The sequence below is a fragment of the Emys orbicularis genome, chromosome 6, assembly GCF_028017835.1.
Source record: "Emys orbicularis isolate rEmyOrb1 chromosome 6, rEmyOrb1.hap1, whole genome shotgun sequence".
Classification (NCBI taxonomy): Eukaryota; Metazoa; Chordata; order Testudines; family Emydidae; genus Emys; species Emys orbicularis.
This window is the reverse complement of record NC_088688.1, coordinates 554677-568888: the sequence shown is the minus strand read 5'-3', so window position 1 is coordinate 568888 and position 14212 is coordinate 554677. Positions and strand designations below refer to the sequence as shown.

General features: G+C 58.2%; 1 protein-coding gene across 1 annotated transcript in view; it reads left to right on the top strand.

The window, feature by feature from the left end:
• The window catches only part of TLN1 (talin 1), a 157888-nt gene that overhangs the window by 103599 nt on the left and 40077 nt on the right, over positions 1 to 14212 (top strand). Inside the window, exons 18-30 of the mRNA XM_065405943.1 lie at positions 1340 to 1507; positions 2035 to 2329; positions 2834 to 3000; positions 6144 to 6272; positions 6827 to 6940; positions 9558 to 9671; positions 9931 to 10065; positions 10179 to 10307; positions 10521 to 10623; positions 11094 to 11302; positions 11795 to 11914; positions 12517 to 12714; positions 13544 to 13683. Coding sequence (XP_065262015.1) covers positions 1340 to 1507; positions 2035 to 2329; positions 2834 to 3000; positions 6144 to 6272; positions 6827 to 6940; positions 9558 to 9671; positions 9931 to 10065; positions 10179 to 10307; positions 10521 to 10623; positions 11094 to 11302; positions 11795 to 11914; positions 12517 to 12714; positions 13544 to 13683 — 2021 coding nt within the window. The remainder of the gene's footprint in view (positions 1 to 1339; positions 1508 to 2034; positions 2330 to 2833; positions 3001 to 6143; positions 6273 to 6826; positions 6941 to 9557; positions 9672 to 9930; positions 10066 to 10178; positions 10308 to 10520; positions 10624 to 11093; positions 11303 to 11794; positions 11915 to 12516; positions 12715 to 13543; positions 13684 to 14212) is intronic.

Genomic DNA, 14212 nt, shown 5'->3' with positions numbered 1-14212 from the left:
CCCTATCACTGTTCCCCCACAGTCCCCTCTGCTCCAGTGGCCACTCACAGCTCTGCCCTGCGCCCCCAAATCTCTATCACTGTTCCCCCACAGTCCCCTCTGCTCCAGTGGCCACTCACAGCTCTGCCCTGCGCCCCCAAATCTCTATCACTGTTCCCCCACAGTCCCCTCTGCTCCAGTGGACCCACCCCTTCCCCCAGTACTGGCTGTGCCTGAGCCAGCAGAGCCCTCCTGCCTGGGCTCAAGCTGGCATGGGGGCCGCACAGATGCGTCGTGCTCTTGGGGGCACCTGGCCAGTGGGACTGGCGCAGAGCAGAGGGGAGATGGAGCTGAGGCAAGGGGAGGAGCTGAGAGGAAGGAGAGGGCTGCAGGAGTCCATGAAGGGAAGCGCTAGAGAGAGGCAGCCAGTAGGGAGTAAGGGGCTGAGAGTGATGGGACCGGCCTGTCTGAGCCGCTCTCAGGACTTCCCGTTCTAGGCCCTGAGGCTCTCGTCTGTGCTGCAGGCCGAGGGGTTGGGTCAGGCGCAGTGACTGGCATGTAGCTGTTCAGACAGACACCAAGGGGAGCAGAGTCCCAGCCCCAGCCTGACCTCCAGAGGCCTCTCAGCAGCCAGACCCGAGTGTATCCACTTCCTGCCTCCCGCACTCTTCTGTCGGTCGCTGCTGCTGCAGACCGTTAATCCGGGTGTGATTGGGACTGGGAACTAATGAGCTTGGTGCATGTCTTCTCCTGGCTTGTGATTGTGGCTGGAACTGGTGATGGGTCGGGGGAAAGCGGCCTCTGATTGCAGCAGATTGAGGAGCAAGGGAGGTAAGGCCTGCCGGGGCCGGAGCATCTGTAGCAGGGGCTCTGGGTGAGGGAGCTGGACTGCCAGGGCAGTGTGCGGTGTGGTAGGGCTGGCCATGTGTGCAAGGACAGGGCCTCGTGGCCCGTGCCTGCCGGCTGCCATGTGCCGCATGCGGAGCGCTCTGGGGGGATGTGGATTGTCGATTGCAGCGTGTTGTGTCGGTGGTTGTCTGTTGTGTGCTGTCAGAGCCGTGGTTCTGCTGAGGAGCAGGCGGCTGCCTGCAGTGTGGCTGGTGGTGCCCGTCGTGTGGCGACACTTGCTCGGAGCCTGCGGCGTGTGCGGTCTCAGTACTGGCTGTGGCCCGCAGCGGGCAGTGCCCGTTGTGGCCCGCAGGCGTTGCTGGCTCTGAGCCCTCCCCGGGGCTGGTTACATGAGACGGTCCTACGAGCTCCTGTTTCCCTGTTGAATATTTCACGAGGTTCTGGGTGGGCCTGCCAGCTGGCCTGCAGCTCCGTGCGCCAGGGCCTACACTGACCCTCTGCCTCCCCCCAGGACATGCTCATGCAGCTGGCTAAGGCCGTGGCCAGCGCAGCCGCTGCGCTGGTCCTGAAAGCCAAGAATGTGGCCCAGAAGACAGAGGACTCGGCGCTGCAAACCCAGGTGATCGCGGCTGCCACGCAGTGCGCCCTCTCCACCTCCCAGCTGGTGGCCTGCACCAAGGTAAGAGCCGGCTCAGTAGCCAGGTGACTTAACCCTCCCCTGCCCGCACACCTGCCCTGCTCTGCGCCCAGCACCCTCCGTTCAGCGCTGCAGAGCCGGCACAGGGCGAAAGGCGACAGCTCCATGCTCTGCAGGGCTGCTCAGAAAGCCCAGCTGGGGCAGCCCAGGGGAGCTGCTCCCAGGGCCAGTTCCCGGTGTCTGCCAGCTGCTCGCTCTAACTGGGCTGGGCCCTGGGTACCTCCAGCCCCTCCTGCTGCCCCGCTTTCATGGGAGGGAGGGGGACCTGGGGCTGATGCACTGAGCTCCTGCTCTGTCTGCTGGCCCTGGGTTTGCAGGGCTGGCAGAGCTCCTTGCCCCGTGGCCCCAAGCCCTTACTGAATGAACCCCCTTGGGGCCAGGGGCATTAACCCTCTCTGCGCTGCAGTGCTGGACCCAGGGGGGCAGTTTAACCCTGTGTGTGCTGCAGTGCTGGCGGACGTGGGGTCGGGGTCAGTAACGGCGCTGGTGGTCTCCCCCTTCTCCTGCAGGTGGTGGCTCCCACGATCAGCTCCCCTGTGTGCCAGGAGCAGCTGATTGAGGCTGGCAAGCTGGTGGCGAAGTCAGCGGAAGGCTGCGTGGAGGCCTCCCAGGCAGCCACCAACGACGACCAGCTGCTGAAGCAGGTGGGGGTGGCAGCCACAGCAGTGACGCAGGCCCTGAACGACCTGCTGCAGCACATCAAGCAGCACGCCACCGGCGGGCAGCCCATCGGGCGCTACGACCAGGCCACTGACACCATCCTCAACGTCACCGAGAATATCTTCAGCTCCATGGGCGACGCGGGTGAGGGGCGGGGGCCTGGAGAACCACAGGGCAGGGGGGTGTGGGGCTGGGGAGGGGCCGGAGAGGCCATCACAGGGTAACAGCATCTTCTAGGGTGGTGGCCCGCTGTGGCTGTGCCTGCTCCATGCTGTGATCTCACAAGGTGAAGGGTCCGTCTCTGCCAGGCCTGCACTGACCTTGCCATGGCCTAGGAGTGGGGTGCAGGCCGGCGCCAGCAGGGACATGAAGAGCTCCCAGTGAGGGTGCAGGTGGGGGGTGCCAGCTGGCCCTGCTGCGAGGGGTGCAGGGGGCGGCGCCGACTGATCCTGCCACGGTCCCAGGGGATGCGGGTGGGGGGTGCCAGCTGGCCCTGCTACGAGGGGTGCAGGGGGCAGCACCGACTGACCCTGCCACAGTCCCAGGACGAGGTGGAGGGCGCCGGCTGACCCCTCTGCAGTCCCATGTGGTGTGCAGGTGGGCGATGTCCAGGGCTCGCTGACAGGCAGCTCTTCCTTTGGTCCCCAGGGGAAATGGTGCGCCAGGCTCGTATTCTGGCTCAGGCAACCTCTGACCTCGTAAATGCCATCAAAGCTGACGCCGAGGGGGAGACGGACCTGGAGAACTCGCGCAAGCTGCTAAGTGCTGCCAAGATGCTGGCCGACGCCACAGCCAAGATGGTGGAGGCAGCGAAGGTCTGCAGCACTCCGGGCGGGGGGTGGAGGGGCAGGATTCGAGCTTCCTTTGGAAATCCAGTGTGGCTCCTGGTCTGTGCAGGGCAGGCAGCCCCGACCTGGTGCCAGGAGTAGCAGAGAGCAGAGCTGCGGCTCTCGGGCTGAGGGCAGGCATGGCGTGGCCTGGGGAGGGCAGGGCAGGCCCTGTCAGGCATTCAGCATATAGGGCAGAGGGGCGAGTACACCAGGACCTTAGTGAAGAGGGAGAAACAGTAACAGGAAACTTGGAAATGGCAGAGATGCTTAATGACTTCTTTGTTTCGGTCTTCACCGAGAAGTCTGAAGGAATGCCTAACATAGTGAATGCTAATGGGAAGGGGGTAGGTTTAGCAGATAAAATAAAAAAAGAAGTTAAAAATCACTTAGAAAAGTTAGATGCCTGCAAGTCACCAGGGCCTGATGAAATGCATCCTAGAATACTCAAGGAGCTACTAGAGGAGGTATCTGAGCCTCTAGCTAGTCTCTTTGGAAAATCATGGGAGACGGGAGAGATTCCAGAAGACTGGAAAAGGGCAAATATAGTTCCCATCTATAAAAAGGGAAATAAAAACAACCCAGGAAACTACAGACCAGTTAGTTTAACTTCTGTGCCAGGGAAGATAATGGAGCAAGTAATTAAGGAAATCATCTGCAAACACTTGGAAAGTGGTAAGGTGATAGGGAATAGCCAGCATGAATTTGTAAAGAACAAATCGTGTCAAACCAATCTGATAGCTTTCTTTGATAGGATAACGAGTCTTGTGGATAAGGGAGAAGCTGTGGATGTGGTATACGTAGACTTTAGTAAGGCATTTGATACGGTCTCGCATGATATTCTTATCGATAAACTAGGCAAATACAATTTAGATGGGGCTACTATAAGGTGGGTGCATAACTGGCTGGATAACCGTACTCAGAGAGTTGTTATTAATGGTTCCCAATCCTGCTGAAAAGGCATAACAAGTGGGGTTCCGCAGGGGTCTGTTTTGGGACCGGCTCTGTTCAATATCTTCATTAACGACTTAGATATTGGCATAAAAAGTAAGCTTATTAAGTTTGCAGATGATACCAAACTGGGAGGGATTGCAACTGCTTTGGAGGACAGGGTCATAATTCAAAATGATCTGGACAAATTGGAGAAATGGTCTGAGTTAAACAGGATGAAGTTTAACAAAGACAAATGCAAAGTGCTCCACTTAGGAAGAAAAAATCAGTTTCACACATACAGAATGGGAAGAGACTGTCTAGGAAGGAGTACGGCAGAAAGGGATCTAGGGGTTATAGTGGACCACAAGCTAAATATGAGTCAACAGTGTGATGCTGTTGCAAAAAAAGCAAACATGATTCTGGGATGTATTAACAGGTGTGTTGTGAGCAAGACACGAGAAGTCATTCTTCCGCTCTACTCTGCTCTGGTTAGGCCTCAGCTGGAGTATTGTGTCCAGTTCTGGGCACCGCATTTCAAAAAAGATGTGGTGAAATTGGAAAGGGTCCAGAGAAGAGCAACAAGAATGATTAAAGGTCTTGAGAACATGACCTATGAAGGAAGGCTGAAAGAATTGGGTTTGTTTAGTTTGGAAAAGAGAAGACTGAGAGGGACATGATAGCAGTTTTCAGGTATCTAAAAGGGTGTCATAAGGAGGTGGGAGAAAACTTGTTCACCTTAGCCTCTGAGGATAGAACAAGAAGCAATGGGCTTAAACTGCAGCAAGGGAGGTCTAGGTTGGACATTAGGAAAAAGTTCCTAACTGTCAGGGTGGTTAAACACTGGAATAAATTGCCTAGGGAGGTTGTGGAATCTCCATCTCTGGAGATATTTAAGAGTAGGTTAGATAAATGTCTGTCAGGGATGGTCTAGACAGTATTTGGTCCTGCCATGCAGGCAGGGGACTGGATTCGATGACCTCTCGAGGTCCCTTCCAGTCCTAGAATCTATGAATCTATGAATGTTTCAAGGTTTGAGCTACAGACATTTGGGGGGCGGCTGTGAGAGACAGCGAGTGATAAAGTTAAAAGCTGTTTTCTGTTAAGTAGGTAGGTAAGCAGGCAGGCCTCACGGTATAACCTTGTACTCACATTTTAGCCCCTAAATGAGGAGAATGGGTAGAATTTTTTTAACATTGCTTTAATGGCAGATGGATGTGCCTAATCTAAAATTAGCATATAATTAATTATAACTTCCTTTAATTAATTACCATTAAATTTACTTTTTACTATATTTGTTTTTGCTAATATAATTACATTGTTTACCTTTTATTGCCTATTTAACATTAAGCATTATTTTAATTAATATTTGCATAAATACCATATTAATAACTATTAATATACAGAGGGTCCTGTGGCACCTTTAAGACTAACAGAAGTATTTGGAGCATAAACATCTGAAGAAGTGAGGTTCTTGCATCTGAAGAAGTGAGGTTCTTACCCACGAAAGCTTATGCTCCCAATACTTCGGTTAGTCTTAAAGGTGCCACAGGACCCTCTGTTGCTTTTTACAGATTCAGACTAACACGGCTACCCCTTGATATTAATAGACAGAGCATTTTTTTAAACTTTAAAACCCTTGTAAAGACCAGTTCGAACCGAAACATGTTTGAACTTATTCTTAACTTGCACTTCACTTTACTTCTGTTGTATTAGACCTCACTTGACAAGGGTATTTTTAAGAAATAGATTTGTGGGCGTACTCACATGTCAGTATTTCTATGAACACCTACAGGTGTATTCCCTTTGTAGGCTGTACCACGGCGGGATCCCAAGGCTGTAAACCTGCAGCCCCCCATTACCCTTAGGCAGGAGCTCATTCCTGTTTCTCAGTCCATGAGGTTCTCTGTGCCGGGCTCGGAGCACTGGTTCCATGCATCTCAATAGGCCTGTTGACTCTGAAACCTAATAATGGCATTTGAATAGCAGTGCCGTTACTTCTTTCACTACTGACCTCTTTAGGAGAAGCATCGTGCTCCTCTGGGGCTCGGATTGCAGACCCCTGCTCTTGTGCTGTAGTGAACTGAGCGGGGGGACTCTGGTGCTAAGGGTGACATACAGCAGCTGCTGTCAGGGTAGGGGAGATTGCTGGGTGCAGTCTGGGAGGCATCTGACTTGAAAGGTTTTCCTGCTCTGCCCAGGGGGCTGCAGCCCACCCAGACAGCGAGGAGCAGCAGCAGCGGCTCCGGGAAGCGGCTGAGGGGCTCCGCATAGCGACCAATGCCGCAGCTCAGAATGCCATCAAGAAAAAGCTTGTGCACAAGTTGGAGGTGAGCTGCCTGGGGCGCTGCCAGGGACGGGGAGGGGAGGGGGCTGTGGCAGAAGGGTCAGGTGATGAGCGAGCCTGTGGGGGGGAAGGGGGTTCTGTGTGGAAGGATCAGGAGGTCGAGGGGTTGCCAAAGGAGCAGGGGCAGGGACTTCTGGCGTCCGGGAGCCCCCAGCTTTCTGGAGCACAGAGTCACCTTCTCTCGCACACCCCACAGAGAAACCCCTCCTGCCCCACCCCACACTGGGATGGGTTCTCGGCTCCCTGCCCAGAGGGCCTGGGGTGGCTCTGTGAATGGGCTGCTCTGCTAGTGCCTGCGTCTCACCCACAGCTGGCTGGGATGTGGTGTCCCCAGAGTGCAGGGTCTGTGCTGGCCAGGCCCCCAGAGCAGCACAGTGCGGTTCCTGCTCCCCAGTGTCAGGCGAGAGCCCCGGGGCAGAGGGCCAGCTGCAGGAGGGAGCCCTGGGCTGGGGTTGCTGGGTGGGCTGCCCCCTTCCCTGTGCCCTGCAGCCTGGGCATCAGGCAGCTCTGACGGACCTGCTGCTTCCTCCCTGCCAGCACACAGCCAAGCAGGCTGCAGCCTCGGCCACGCAGACCATCGCCGCCGCGCAGCACGCCGCCGCCTCCAACAAGAACCCAGCTGCGCAGCAGCAGCTGGTACAGAGCTGCAAGGTAAGGAGCAGGGTGTTCCCGATCCCCCCGGGCCGCCCGTCCCAGCCGTCGCAGGGCAGGGTCACCCCACCCAGCCCTTCCCCGGCCCGCTGCTCTGCCCCCGCCAGACATGGGCACACACTGAGCCCGTGCTCCCCCTGGCGTCAGAGCTGGGCATGGGAGAAGCCCCGGGGGGATGGGGAGCTGCAGTGCCCCATGGAAAGCATTTCACTGCCGACTGTGGGAGGTAGCATGCAGTGCAAGGATCTTAGTCCTGCAGCCCAGGCCTGGGGGCTGCTTAGGGGTCCCAGAGTGGCTTCTCCCACGTGGGGGTGGGTGGGAGTGACCTCTCCCAATGTGGGCAGGGATCCCTACTCTGAGTGACCTTTCCCAGGTTGGCAGGGGGATGGAAGCTGCCTCTCCCAGTTTGGAGGGATTGGGGGGGTACCTGCTCTTGGCATGCCCCCCTCTCAGGGTGGGAGGAACTTCTCCAGGGTTGTAGGGGGTATCCCTGCTCTCAGAATGGCTTCTCCCAGGTTGGCAGGGACGGGGAAGGACCCTGCTCTCAGAGCACCCTCTTGCTGGTTGGCTGGGGGGCATTATTAGATAACCAAAAAGCCACAATTCCGTGAACATGAAATAAGACAGCTTGGGTTAAAAGGCTGTCCTGGTTAAGGGGGCAAGTGAAGGCAGCAACTAGAAATAATATGTATATATTAACAACTGGAAGAAAAGAGAAGTAGATAGCAATCAGTATAAATAGGAAGTTGTAAAGTGCACAACATTGATAAGGGAAGCTAAAGAAAGGGAGAAATCCATGGGTGGCAGGGCTGACAGTAAGAAAGATTTTTCATGTATCGGAAGCAAAATAAAGCCTAGCAGTGGCATAGTCCCATTAGTAAATGGAGATGGTGAAACAGTGAATGATGCAGAAGAGGGAGACGTTCTGTATCTGGTAAGAAGAAGGCCAATGCACTTGTATCACACGAGGATGAGGAAGTACTTTCCAATCCTTTAATAACTAAGGAGGATGTTCGACGACATCCACTAGGGACGAACCTGTTGAAATCCGCAGGCTCAGATAACGTGCACCCAAGCGTCCTAGAAGGAGATCTCTGACCTTGCTGATTTGATTTGTAATAAACCTTGGAATACTGGGGAAATTTCAGAGCTCTAGTCAAGTGGGATGACCCGGGTAGCTATTAGCTGGTTAGTCTGACCTGAATCCTGGGCAAAATGGTGGAAAAGTGATAAGGGAGTCAACTGATAAAGAATTGAATGGCAGGAACATAATTAACGTCAGCTAGCTTGGGTTTGTGGAGAACAGGTCTTGTCAAACAAACCTGATTTCATTGTTTGTTGGGATTACAAGTGTGATTGAGAGAGGTAACTGTGTAGATGTAATATACTTAGACTTCTGTAAGGGTCTGACTTTGTACCACATGACATTCTGATTAAAAATTAGCCCTGTTGTATCAGTAAAGTACATGTTAAATGGACTAAGGTCTGGCTAACGGGTGGATTTCAAGGAGTAGTTGTCAATGGTGAACGCTCATGGAATGGGGGAGTTTCTGGTGGGGTTCTGTGGGGATCAGTTCTAGGCCCAACACATTTTTATTAATGATCTGTCAGTAAATATAAAATCTGCAGATGACGCAGGTTGACGGAGCGGTAAATAATGAGGAGGACGGGGCAGCCACACAGAGTGATCTGGGTCACTTCATAAGCTGGGCCCATTCAAACAAAATGTGTTTTAATGCAGTCAAATGCCAAGTTCTCCATCCAGGAGCAAGGAGTGCAGCCGTGCCTCCGAGAGCTGGGGGCTGTACCCTGGAAACCAGTGGCTCTGCGAAGGATTTTGGTGTCCCAGTGGACAATTGCCCATGAGCTCCCTGTGCCATGCTGTGGCACAAAGGGCTAATGTGATCCTGGGATGTATAAACAGGGGAGCAGGGAGGTGAATTTATCTCTGTGTGTGGCGCTGGTGAGACTAACTCTGGAGCCTGGGACCAGTTAGAGACTCAAAGAGCTCAATCTGCTGAAAGGTCACGGGGTGACTTGCTTGCAGTGTGTAACTACCTTCCCCGGGGAGAAAAGGCTCCTAGTGGAGACAGGCAGAACACGAGCCACTGGCTGGCAGCTGAAGCCAGACACATTCAGATTAGAAATAAGGCCCAAATATTTAACAGCGAGGGTGACTGACCCTGGGAGAAACTCCCACAGTGGGCAGTGCTGGATTCTCCATCTCTTGATCCAGCCTGGCTGCCTTTCCCGGAAGCTGTTTCAGCCACACACAAGTTCTGGGGCTCCGGGCGGGGGGCCAGGGTGGCATTCAAGGGCCTGTGCCACGCAGCAGGTCAGACTAGGGGATCTGCTGGTCCCTTCCTGGCCTTCAGCTCTGAGTCCCTGCTCTCGGAGTGGCCTCTCCTGGCTGGGGAAGGGAATGGGAGTCCGACTCAGTTCACCCTTCTGTATGGCCTGTCCTGAGCAGGAGCTCAGGGAGCCCAGCTTTGCCCCCCAGGCCTGTCGTAGGGCCCACTCCCTGACCGTGCGGTGCGTTTCACTCACGCCCCCCTCTCTCCTTGCCCCGCTGCCCACTCTGGGCTCCCCACTGACTCACTCTCCTGTCTGGTTGCAGGTGGTGGCGGATCAGATCCCAATGCTGGTACAGGGCGTGCGAGGAAGCCAGTCCCAGCCAGATAGCCCCAGCGCTCAGCTCGCGCTCATCGCGGCCAGCCAGAACTTCCTGCAGGTACCAGCCGGGCTCCTCCCTGCAGCTGGCATGGGGACCTGCGCCCTGGCACTCCCCTCACCTCGTCTCTGGTGCAGGCTGGCCTCACCCTCTGCTGGTGGCAAGCTGAGTGGTTTTGTCTGCTTAGGACATGTGGATTCCGTCCCCTGGGTTTGGGATCTCCCTGCCTGCCCCTCCAGAGTGCAGGGGCTCTGCTGGGCATGGGATGGGAGTGCTGCCTCCTGTCCTGTTCTCATGGCTTATCCTTTCCACCCCACAGCCTGGTGGGAAGATGGTTGCGGCAGCCAAAGCCACTGTCCCCACCATCACGGACCAGGCCTCTGCCATGCAGCTCAGCCAGTGTGCCAAGAATCTGGCCGCAGCCCTCGCCGAGCTCCGGACAGCTGCCCAGAAGGTAAGCGGCGCCGCCCTGGCCTGCCCCTGAGGGCACTAGCCGAGAAAGGAGAGTAGAGCTGCCAGGAGCGGGGTTTGCTGCCCATGTGGCTCAGTTCCTTTCTCCTGCTGCAGGCTCAGGAGACCTGTGGGCCCCTGGAGATAGACTCGGCGCTAAGCATGGTGCAGAGCTTGGAACGAGACCTGCAGGAAGCCAAGGCTGCTGCCAGAGACGGAAAGCTCAAGCCCCTGCCGGGGGAGACGGTAAGGGCCCCGGGAGGTAGATGGGTGTGTGGGTGGCCAGGCAGGAGGAGGGACAGCAGGTGGGCTGTGAGATGGTGGTGGGATTGATGGGCAGTTGGGGTGAGGAGGGGGGTAGGAGGGTGGGTGCGTGGGAGTGGGGGTAAGGGGCTGGGGTGAGCAGTAAGAGGGGGTGACCTGTGGGGTGATGGGTGAACCCTCTCTGGTTGCCCCCAGATGGAGAAGTGCGCCCAGGACCTGGGGAACAGCACGAAGGCCGTCAGCTCCGCCATCGCCCAGCTGCTGGGGGAGGTGGCCCAGGGCAACGAGAACTATACAGGTACCAGGGCAGAGCCCTCCAAGCCTGGGGGCAGGGGAGCAGGCCCAGGCCTTCCTTGTGTTCGTGGCCCTGTACAGCCCTGCCCCGGTGATGGGTGCTGTGCACATGTGCCCTCGATGGCTCACGTTGGGGTGACAGCCTGTCATGGCAGTGGAGGGTGACAGCAGGAAGGTAAATGTGACGGCTGTGACCAGTGCTCGTGGGTAGGAATACTGTACCATCCAGCCCCCGGATGGGGGAGGCAGGGGAAAGGGGCCGGGCCTGTGGGCCCGGATGGAAGAAATGGAGGGAGGGAGGGAGGGCCGGCCCCGTGGCCCGGAAATGGGAAGGCTTGTCCGGCTCTGGGCCGCCTAGGGCAGGGGCCGATCCTTGCCTGCACAAGGGATGTCTGAGCAGGGGAGGGGTCCCCTGGTGGCTGTGGGTCAGGGAGGCTCTCTGCACGCTGGGTCAATGCCTCGCGTCTCTCCCAGGGATTGCTGCCCGGGATGTGGCCCAGGCCCTGCGCTCGCTCAGCCAGGCTGCCCGCGGTGTTGCAGCCAACACGTCCGACCCCCAAGTGCAGAGTGCCATGCTGGAGTGCGCTGGCGACGTCATGGATAAAGCCGGAAACCTCATCGAGGAGGCGCGCAAGGGCGTGGGCAAGCCGGGCGACCCCGAGAGCCAGCAGCGCCTGGCCCAGGTGAGTGCGGGGCCCCAGCGGCCCCCAGCCCGCCCACCCCGAGAGCCAGCAGCGCCTGGCCCAGGTGAGTGCAGGGACCCCAGCCCGCCCACCCCGAGAGCCAGCAGCGCCTGGCCCAGGGGAGTGCAGGGCCCCCAGCAGACCCCAGCCCGGCCCCCAGCATCCCCCCAAGCTGGGCGACCCCGAGAGCCAGCAGCGCCTGGCCCAGGTGCGTGCGGGGCCCCCAGCCCGCCCACCCCGAGAGCCAGCAGCGCCTGGCCCAGGTGAGTGCAGGGCCCCCAGCAGTCCCCAGCCCGGCCACCCTGAGAGCCAGCAGCCCCCTCCAGCCCCAATCCCCAGGCACTGGTGGGCTTGAGGGTTTCCCTGGCCCCAGCAGTGGGGCTGAGGGAAGGTGCCCACCACTCACCCTCGAGGGACAGGTCTGTGGAGAAGGGGGTACCAGGGAGGAGCAGGCAAGTGCATGTGCGATTGACTGTCCCTGTCTCCTGGCAGGTGGCCAAGGCCGTGTCTCAGGCCCTGAACCGCTGCGTGAACTGCCTCCCGGGGCAGCGGGACGTGGACGCCGCCATTCGCACCGTGAGCGAGGCCAGCAAGAAGCTGCTGGCCGAGTCGGTGAGTGCAGCCAGATGAGCTGGAGATGCTCCTTGCATCCCTCCTGCCATGGGGCTGGGCGAGATCCTTCCCTGCAGGCCAGTCCAGGAGCGGCCCCCGCCCCACGGGGGGAGCTGGCTGCTCGCTCTGACACGCGTTTCCGGAGGTTCAGCCCCACTTCCCCTCCACAGCAACACGTTCACAGCACCAAGAAGCTTGCGGTCTGAAGTGCCCAGCCCAGGTCCTGCGGGGTGGGGCCCCTCGCACCAGCCAACGCCGCCCTGGGCCACGTTTCAGGGGATGTTTTCAGTGGGAAGCTCCCTGAACTAGGAGCAACGTGCCCTGCTGAGCCCCCCCGGCCAGGCACTGCTCAGTTGTCTGAGCGGTGAGGCTGCTTTGCCCAGCACAGCTACATGCTCCTGGCACGCCAGGCGGTGGCAGCGCGTGGGCACTGGCCGGCTGTCTCTGTGCTGCCGCCAGCCCCTGCTGTTGGAATCGACGTGTGCCCCATCTCTAGGACTCCCTGCACTGCCCAGAGGGAGCAGGGCTTGGATACCTGTGGCAGTGACCTCCCCCCTCCTGCGTGTCGCCCCCCCCCCCAACACCTCTGTCTCTGCTCCCAGCTCCCACCCAGCACCAAGAGCTTCCAGGAGGCACAGAGCCAGCTGAACCAGGCAGCAGCTGGGCTGAACCAGTCTGCCAACGAGTTGGTGCAGGCCTCCCGGGGCACCCCCCAGGACCTGGCCAAGTCCTCCGGCAAATTCGGGCAGGACTTCAATGAGTTCCTGGAGGCCGGCGTGGAGATGGCTGGCCAGTCCCCGGTAAGAGCAGGCGCCTTGCCGCTGACCGGCCCAGGGGAAGTTTAATGGGTGGGTTGGTTGGCGGGGGGGTTGCGGGAGCAATTGGTACAGTAGGTGTCTGGCTGGGGTGGGCTGGGTGCTGGGGTGAGCGGCTGGCTGGCTGTGCTGATTGGCAATGGATGGCTGGGGTGTGAGCGGCTGTTACAGTGGCCGGGGGTGGTTGGCTGGCTAGTCAGTGCCTGGGCTGGATGGCTGAAGAGTGTTTGGCAGATAGGTGGGAAGGCTGGGGGGTTGGTTGGTGCAGTGGCTGGCTGGGGGGTTGGCTGGCTCTCCAGTGCCTGGCTGAAGAGCCATTTGGCAGGTAGGTGGGATGGCTGGCGGTTTGGCATAGGTGGCTAGCTGGGTAGGGGATTGGCGTGAGCAGATGATACAGTCTTTGGCTGGCTGGGGGGGTTGGCGTGAGTGGCTGGCTGGGGGGGTTGGCGTGGGTGGTTGATGCAGTGACTGGCTGGGGGGTTGGCTGGCTCTCCAGTGCCTGGCTGAAGAGCCATTTGGCCGTAGGTGGGATGGCTGGGGGGTTGGTGTGAGAGGCTGATGCAGTGCCTGGCTGTCTATTCAGTGCCTGGGCCGGATGGCGGTGTGACTGGTGGGTTAGCTGAGCTGGCGGTTGGGCTGTTTGCATAGTTGGGAAGGGGGTGGCTGGCTGGTGGTAGAGGGCACTAGCAAGTTCTGCTTGAATTGGGTAGGGCAGCTGGTGGGTTGAGCCGGGCAGGGGCAGGAGGTGTGGCTGAGCAGGGCTGGCTCTGAGTGACCTGCAAGGGTGACTGGTGGGTCTCTTGGCTGGTTGCAGAATAAGGAGGACCAAGCACAGGTGGTGTCGAACTTGAAGAGCATCTCTATGTCCTCCAGCAAGCTGCTCCTGGCGGCTAAGGCGCTCTCCGCAGACCCCACTGCCCCCAACCTCAAGAACCAGCTGGCGGCCGCTGCACGGTAGGAGATGCTGTTCACAGTCTGGTGCCCTGCTGTCCAGCCCCATAGGGAGGGAGACAGGCGAGTGCCCGCAGTGCCAGGGCCCTCTGGCTGGGCAATCAGGCACCCTGTGTGTGTATATTGCATTTGTATCTACATAGACAGTCAGATAGTCTGTCTGAGCCATTGAATCGCTGGGAGAAGGGATTGTACAAGGCCACGAGAGACCAGGCAGCCCTTGCCGACAGTTACAGCCTGCTGGCTTCATTCATCAGTGTGTCGGCTAGTGCCACGGCGGGGAGCAGGACTCTGCTCCGGGACAGCACAAGGCAGGGTCTGCACCTGGGCTTCCCGCATAGACCCAACTGGCTGCTCATCAGTTTGTTTCTTGTATTTTCAGTGAGTCTCGGTGAGCTTTTCCTTGCCAGTCATGGTTCAGGCCATCGTAACACCCGGATACACAGGCTCTGGGTCCTAGACCAGCCTGTCCCCCTCCAGGAAGCTGTTTGTTGGCTGTTTTGGTGTAGGTGGAAGCAGCTTGAAACTGTCT